The sequence below is a fragment of the Pavona decussata genome, unplaced genomic scaffold (genome assembly GCF_977016875.1).
Source record: "Pavona decussata unplaced genomic scaffold, jaPavDecu1.1 SCAFFOLD_136, whole genome shotgun sequence".
Taxonomy (NCBI): domain Eukaryota; kingdom Metazoa; phylum Cnidaria; class Anthozoa; order Scleractinia; family Agariciidae; genus Pavona; species Pavona decussata.
In genome coordinates, this window is record NW_028145549.1 from 431,223 (window position 1) to 439,431 (window position 8,209).

Consider the following 8,209-nt stretch of genomic DNA (forward strand, 5'->3'; position numbering starts at 1 on the left):
AAACAAAAGAATATGTCAAATTTCTGGCCTAAAAAGTGGTCGCAGTCCCTTAAGAAATTTGAGTGGTGATCGCTTACGAGAGAGCTCTTGAAACAGTATTTAACTGAGAAACCAAAAGGTTGTTTACGAAGTGGTCGCTTACGAGAAGTTGTCGCTATGAGAGAGTTAACGTATTTATTTTTAAAAACACCTTAAAAGTACAGATATTGTGATTTGGATATCTTCGTCTTTAAAATGAACATCAACTGCCATGAATTCGGTAAAATGAACCCAAGCAACGCAACTAGAAATGATTAAAAATAAGACCAATAGTTATTTCCTGGCAAGGACCTAGTCAAGTTGGGTAAAAACTCACCATGGTAAGGTAAACAAAGTGTTAACATTTGTGGCAAAACTGAATTAAACTCTTTGTGGTTGAAAGTGTTTCTTCGGAAACGAACGGCTGTTCATACCGAATTCATGACAAGAGAATTTATACGTTAATCACACATTAATTAAGAACAACTAAAGGCTGGTTTCCATATGATCGCAGATCGCAATAAGGTCTGCGATCATATGGAAACCAGCCTTAAGTCGGACTGCAAGGTGAGACTAGAAATTGATTAGTATTATCTCTAGAGAGCTGCGTAACGAAGGAAATGAGTCAACTGGTCTTTTTCTGTGATATTCCCCAAACCGAATATAATTTGTAATAAGTCCCAACACCAAATAAAATTCCTGTAACTATTTTAACCCAAAATAATTGCGTTGTAAATATTTTGCATCCCGAACAATTTTTATCATCTAACAATATCCAATATACGTCAAACGCCTATCGCTGTTTGACAGCCCGATAGCTTTGTAGCCACGCCTGCCGGTTTGTTATTGACAAATTTTCCTTCAAGGAAAGAAAGTATGAATTTTGTGACACACGGGAAATAGCCGAAACGGCATTACGTGGGAAACTAGACTAAGATCGACTTTCGGCCTGAAAAGCAGCAAACAGAGTCGAGAAATGTTGGAACATTTTGCAAGGGGCAGCTCCGAAGTGGATTGGTGTGAATTAAACTACGTTCACTCGTCTTTCATCGCCGAGTTTTACAACACGGTACGTAAAAATTCTGACGACTTTTGGCTAGCTTTCACGGTTCGCTTTAAATTCCGTCAAGTATTGAAAGTATTGAAGTATTGCTGAAAGCAAATATCCATTTGTTTACTTTTCCTGAATAATAATCAAGTTTCTCATTCAGTGTAACAATATTATCTTAACTCATGTTATGTTTTCGCGCACAGATCAGCAATGTCATATTCCTTGTTTTGCCTCCACTTTTCGTGTAAGTACAATTTTTATTCTACTTTAAGCACTGTTTTTTTTTTCTTTTGATTGTTCACGTCTACATTTTTGCATCAAAAACACACATTAATGTTTACTTTCCTTTCTACATTCAAATTCGAACTTCAATACGCCGTCTGGATAAAGATTACTTGCGGTATCCCTTTTTTGTCGGGCGTGGTGTATTGTAAAATCTTTCGACAATCGAACATTTTTATTTTGGATAAGCAATACCACAAGCGTGGAATATGACTGCGAATTTTCTGACAATACTGCAAGATTCCTTTACCGTAGAAGAGAACTAAATTATAGAGTTATTCCCCTCTCAAAAGGCTATTATAATTTTTATTCACTCAGTATAATAAGGGTCAATTAACTATAACTGCTGCGGCTTATAAATAAACGACATAGGTTCTGGCGATAGGGTGGTCTGTACGCGGATCGGACTGTGGTAGACCTGTATAAAAATTACCGTGTGTTTGACATCAGTTGTTTATTCTGAAAGCAATCGAGAGCACACTTGGGCGAAAATATGCATACCGGGTTTAATAACAGGTACATGCAAAGTACCTGTCCGTTTTATTTCAGCTTACATATCATTAGTGGCAGGGGCGTTCTGAGATGGGATAATGTTTCAAAATAATATCAATATTAAATTTTACCGCTGGAGTTTTGAAGCTGAGAAATTTATATTACACTTGAGTCGTACATTTTCGGGCACGTGCTTCAACACATGTGAGCGAGCGTTTAACTCGACACGCGTAGCTATTCACACGAACTGTAACGTGCAGATAACACTACAAGACCTCTGCTAGGCCGATGAACAGGTGACATTTCAGGGGTTCGAAGACAGGAAAGCCGTTAAAAAATAGCTGTATACCAGGCAAATGAGGACGCATTAAAGTAATACACTATTCTTTGAGATGTGAGTGGCCTAAATTTAAAAGCGGAGCAAAACTGAAGAGAAACCAACTCTCTTCTGGAAGTTAAATGGTATTCGGCGCAACCGAGATGAGACGTAGATTAAAATTCCGCCTTGTAATTAACTTTGCCATACTCTATTAATATTACATTAGAAAAGCAAGAAGAGTCCTTTTATATTGGGTCTTTCTATTTGCTAGTGTCAAGATTGTGTTTTGTTGTTCGGGGTGCTTGTACCGAAGGGTTAATTCTTTAGTTCATATTGCGTTGTGCTATTATTTGTACACTGAATGGCTCACGTAGAACGTCAAAAAGTTTATGAATTCTCTCGTTGTTTCGCTTTTGTGATCACAGTAATTTAAGCTATTTTAGACCTCTTTTATCTACATCGCCATATGTCAAGCCCGAAGCTGTACAAAGGCACAGCTGCCTCGATTGTTGTGTTCTTTTATACACGGCAGCAGGTGGCTTAGAATGTCCATATTTTATATTGCGATGAATAATATCAGTTTATTTTATATGGTAATTGTCTTTAAGATTAGGGTTATTTTTAATTCAGAAGTGGACTTAAAATGTTCATTTACTAAATATTTGTGATTTTTTTCCTTTTCTGAAGGATGGGTTGGGGGAGGAGTTATCCCTCAAACTATTCGCGTTTCTGCCATATGAAGTTTTCAAAGTGACGTAATTAAAAATCAAATTCAAAGTGGTGCGTATTATAGTTTGCCTCACCATGAAGTTAGTCGAAACGCCGCGATTTATTTTCAGCCAGACTTTGGCAACTGCTATAGTTGCGTTCTTCTTAACTCGATGATATCATTCCGTTAGTCACGCCTCACGATCACAATATAGCCAGCCTCCAGTTTGCTTGGTAGCTCAGTTGTTAAAGTAACGCAGTCTTAAGGTCATACGTTCGAATCCGATGTTTTCCTTCTTTCTTGTCGTAAGGGCTTTTAAAAGTCTCGTTCATGGCTGTTTTTAGCTACGTTCTGTCGTAGCCGCTGGGCTTTCTTTGTTCCATTTGTAGTCTTATAGTCTAACAACAAGGCAACTCCCCGTGACTACTATCCCTCCCCCCCTTCCATCACTTAAGATAGCAGTCTAATTTAAGAGATTGAAATGGGTCATCATTGTAAATAACTCCTCTTCGGATAAATACAGAAGGGACTTCTGCCCAGGAAAGGGGGGGGGGGGGGGGGGGGGGAGCTTATCACCGAAAAAAAAAATGTGTACGAGCTACAACTAGGAGGACTTATACTCGGCACTTTTACGATAAGACGGTGATTGTTTCCTGGAATCCTCAAGTATGTGAGGCACTTTCCTGTGGTGCCATTTGTATCTTATTCTTCAAAATACCCCAAGGGTACCTCGCTCTAATCCACCGCCACCCCCTCCCCACCTCTCAGAGAGAGACAATTGACTACAAAGCAGGGAATACTCACAGAGCACTGTGTTCTCCTTGTAGGTATCTGTTTCGTCCTTACTCCAAGCATGTCTGCTCGAGAGTGAATATTATTTGGGTGTTGTTCGTAGTGGTTGGCATTAGCTCGGCGTATTTTCACGCGACTCTCAGCCTGGTTGGACAGCTGTTGGATGAGCTCGCCATCTTGTGGAGTTTAATGGTAGCGTTTGTATTATGGACGCCAAAGTGGGTGCTCGCGTTAGGCCCGTTTGCGGTAGAAAGGTATGTTCCATTCAGTGCTCCCCCCCCCCCCCCCCTTAAGACTTCGTGCATTCATCCATATTTTCCTTTTCTTTCTCCCCACCCACTCCCCCCCCCCCCGCCTTATCTCCAGATCACAATGCTTTCCAATTCCAACTGTACCTTATCTAGAGCTTGTCCTGACAAACAGTTGTAAACATATATTTTGGCTTATTACTAGAAATTCTAAAACGTCAGTGTTCAGTTTCAAAAGTACGGTAATATTTAGCTTTATTTTACTCTATTATAGTCACTTTTCACTGAAGCCTAAATATGTATCCGCTTTCTTGCATTACATTTTTGCTTCATAGAAACTGAGTTCTTAGTATTTTCGGTAATTTTTCAGCAAGTAACTTTTCAATCAGGGAAAATAACACCTCTAGAAACTTATCTTAAAAAAACTTTAGAAGGTGTTTTCAGCTGTGAAAATGGGAAAACGATATAGCCGATCTGTAATGAAGGCTTGTTTTGGGCTCGTGCTCACTCACACCTTGAAGCCGAAGATCGCCTAATGATCAGTTTAGCGAACCTCATTAAAATCCAACGTAACTCGCACACTTTGACACCTCTAGGTTCTTTGTTGCCAACTCAACCACTTTCAGTTAAGTTTTACTCTTCTTTTAGCCTTAAACTAAAATCCGTTTTGACAGAATCTTAACAAAATTTGGTTACTTTCAAACTAGCGACCCGGATTTCTGCGGTTAAAATTCAACCTTTCAGATTTCCAAATTTTTGCACGAACAAAGAAACCTTACCTAATTGCTTATTCTTTTAGTTTTCCGACTCATGACAACTGAAGACACCTACTTTTCGCATAACAATAATGTTTATCTTTAAGAAAAAAACAATTAACTTTCACGTTTAACATAAATAGAGCTGCTTTGTAAACCCTGATCAATGGTAGATTACTTGATCCTGAGCTTTGAGAAGAACAACTCTTTAGACGAATAAAGCAAGTTTGGACGCCTATCCTTGTCGACTCTGTGTCTCTAAAATCTCATAAAAAAAAATTAAGGGACTTATGACCGCGAGATTACAGAAGCCTTTGAGAAAACGTAAAATGAACTGTAACAGAAAAAAAATCGAAAAAGCGTAGGCAATTTATACCATCCGAACCGACAAAATTTTGCCGAAGGATTCGTTGAATGCCCTTCAGTGCCCAAGGAAAACATTTTGGAAAAAAAAAAAAAGATATAAACAAAAAACTTAAGTATCTCTTGGTTTCTGTTTTTCTTACACAGGGAGACATTCCAGTACGCTATCCTTGCGTTGTCGATAATTTGTACTTGGTTAGGATTTCTATATCCTGTGATTAACGCGTTTGTGTTGCTGGCCATCGGAGTTCCCTTTGTATTCATCCTGTTTGCTGAATTGAAAAGGTTAGTTAGTCGTACCACAAAGTGCTACCTATTTGAAGACTGTGAGGGCCCATTTACGCTGGAATAGGTCCCTTGTAGAGAGGGGTAATCGTGGGACATGTCCCATTTTGAGAGGAAACGCCCGAGGGCTCCTTCCCTCAATTCAAACCAGTTTCAATAGAAGAAGAAGTCGCTGGGTACTTGCAACTAGAGCTTTTAAAGAAATTAAAGGTGGGTCGCTCGCAAGGCAAGTCCAGTCCCCGGGACTAGTCCTCGTAACAAGTCCTAGGGAAGAACAAGGGTGCTTACCATTTACGCAAACCACCCGGATGGAAACTTTTGGCATAAATTCAAAATTTAGCTTGTCTTAACAGAAGATGGATAACACGCAAAATGTATGAACATCAGCTGTAAATCCCAAAAGGAGCAATAAAAATGCATCACATTGGCCAGAAGCCCATATAATTTCAGAAGTACTCCAAATGGAATGATGCGTACCCTTTGATTTTCCACCTGGAATTTCCGGGTTTTCGATGTAAATGGTAAGCCCCCAAAGTTTCCTTGTGTGTGCCGACGCATGACTGTCTCTCGCAGTGAAACCGCAGCGCAAATTGCTGTGGCTTACACTGGCCATTTGAAGTTACAGGTAACAAATCACTACTAAAGTCGCATTAAAAGCTCCCCCTTTTATGATTTTGGAAGCGATTTTATTGTGATTTTGTTGTCCAACGCCAAGTATGGATCGCGGCGGGAACAGAACGCATGATTTATGATCAAAGTTCCCTTGCATGGGGAACTTCATAACTTGAGTTCATACAAACCTACTAAAAATTAAACATCATTCCTTTCTTGCTAGCTGCCGAGATTCTAGGGTGCAAAGGTTAGGATTTGCATGTGCCACCTGGTGGCTCATTGCAGTTCTGTTCTGGATAAACGACAGAGTCTTCTGCGACATATGGACCTATATATCCTTCCCGTATCTCCACTGCGCATGGCACATACTGATATTTATTGCATGTTACACCGGTTGTGTACTGGGGTCTTATTTCTACGCCGCCAACGAGTTTCCACAGTTACGGCCCGCTGTGTCTTATTGGCCTTGCTGGTCATCTGATTTGGGAGTGCCATACATACAGTTGAACGCAGTACCGAACGAGGGACTCCGTGGTAAAACTAAAGATGGCAAGGGACTTGCGAGGAACTACTGGGCTTGGTTGGCTTGAGTGTTATGCCAGGCGGTTCTTTTTTACCTTTGTCAATACACCGAAATGTAAATTGGGGACTGATGAAGGAGTATTGAGCTTGACCGTTGGCTTTTATTTTTTTAAGTTGCTCAATGTTAGTCATCTGATTTGGAAGTGCCATGCACAGTCTTAAAAGCTGTAGCGAAGGAGAAAGGACTCCACACGTGGTTAAACTAAAGATTGTGAAAAAACTGTTAGACTTGGCTGTTGTACCAGGCGCTTTCCTTCTGACTTTGCTGTAAATTGACTAAATGAGAATGCCATACAAAGCGTGAAAGTCTGTATGGGAAGAGAAACTCCGTATCGATTGACCTTTATCACACGGCGGCCATATTGAGTCTCAGGAGAATAAAAAGCTTTGTTTTTGCGCGGCAAGCCTCGCAATAAATTCGGTAAAACCGAGGCTTGCCGTGCGAAAACAAAGCTTTTTCAACATGGCCGCCGTATGATAAGGATCTATTGCTGTGGCCCACGCTTCGTTTGCAGCCTTACTGGTCGTCTGGCTTGCGAATCCCATGTAACCCTGAAGGCAGCACCGAAAACGGATTCCATAATAGCTGAGATGCTCGTAGTCCGCTCAGGAAATACTGCGGTCAATTTCAATCAGTTCAAAATCAAAGCTTAGAATGTTTCACAGCGAAACCAGATAATGGAGACACTAAAGCACAAAATTAGCAGAAGAAAGTTAAACACTGCGATTCTCGTTGTGACTGAGGTTGTTGCAATTGACGGAATCCCGTAAGAAGCCTTTGTAATGAAATGGTAGAGCTTTTAAGGCTAATTCACTTTAGCGATACCCATATACCATTCAGGCCTCAAGATTACTCCAGATGATGATTTAAAACTTGCGGTCTGCAATAAGAAAACTTCAGCAAGAATTTAGCAAGACGATCGTTAATGCTTGAAATTAATTTTTTTTGGACAATGTAAATACACTTTCTGGCTGAAGTCTCGAGCCAAAGCTTCACAGCTGGACAGTTAATGCAGCCATGTTTCATACGGCCTTTCGCTAGTTCACTGGAGGCAATCAAGTTGCAAAACTACAATGTACATCAGGGACAACCTCGTAGTTGGAGGTAAAATTTGTAGCTGATAACTTGACGATTAATGCAAAAAGGAAGAATGGGAAACCTTGTGCTGGGGCCACAATACACATTAGAACAGAAATTCAATGAGAAAATTATGGAAGATTACGAATCACTTGAGGGGAAATCCGGATAAAGGCTGTACAGGAAACAGAGAACTTTGAGCATATGTAATATATACTTTATTTATTGCAAAGATCTATAATTATAGTAATTTATTGATAAATAGAATATGAGAATTATATACTGTATGTTATAGATAGAAATTACAAAATTCAGGCAAATTGTGGATAACTCAACATTACGAATTAACGACTTTAAAAATGGCAATTGTAATTTTTTGAAACCTTCTTTCTGTCAAGAGGACTGCTATCTTCTAAAATAATGCAGTATGATACAGAAGAAGGGCGAGTCTTTAACAAAAACTATTATTCAGGAAGCTGTAGCACGACAGCTTTACCGCAACCTAGTATCTATGCTAACAAAAACGCCACAGAGGAGATGAGGATGAATCCTGATTGAGCCCCATTGGCTTCATGCAGTGGGTTTCTAGTGCTGGTACTTTCGAAAATACAGGTTACATATAG

General features: G+C 39.8%; 1 protein-coding gene across 1 annotated transcript; it reads left to right on the top strand.

Annotated features, from left to right (window-relative positions):
* Positions 1-575: 575 nt before the first annotated feature.
* Positions 576-7,680, top strand: LOC146467418 (alkaline ceramidase-like). Its single transcript, XM_085125905.1, has 5 exons — positions 576-1,087; positions 1,273-1,313; positions 3,699-3,917; positions 5,177-5,314; positions 6,150-7,680. The coding sequence occupies exons 1-5, from the start codon at positions 995-997 to the stop codon at positions 6,514-6,516; spliced, it is 858 nt and encodes a 285-aa protein (XP_084982031.1). The 5' UTR covers positions 576-994; the 3' UTR covers positions 6,517-7,680.
* Positions 7,681-8,209: the final 529 nt, after the last annotated feature.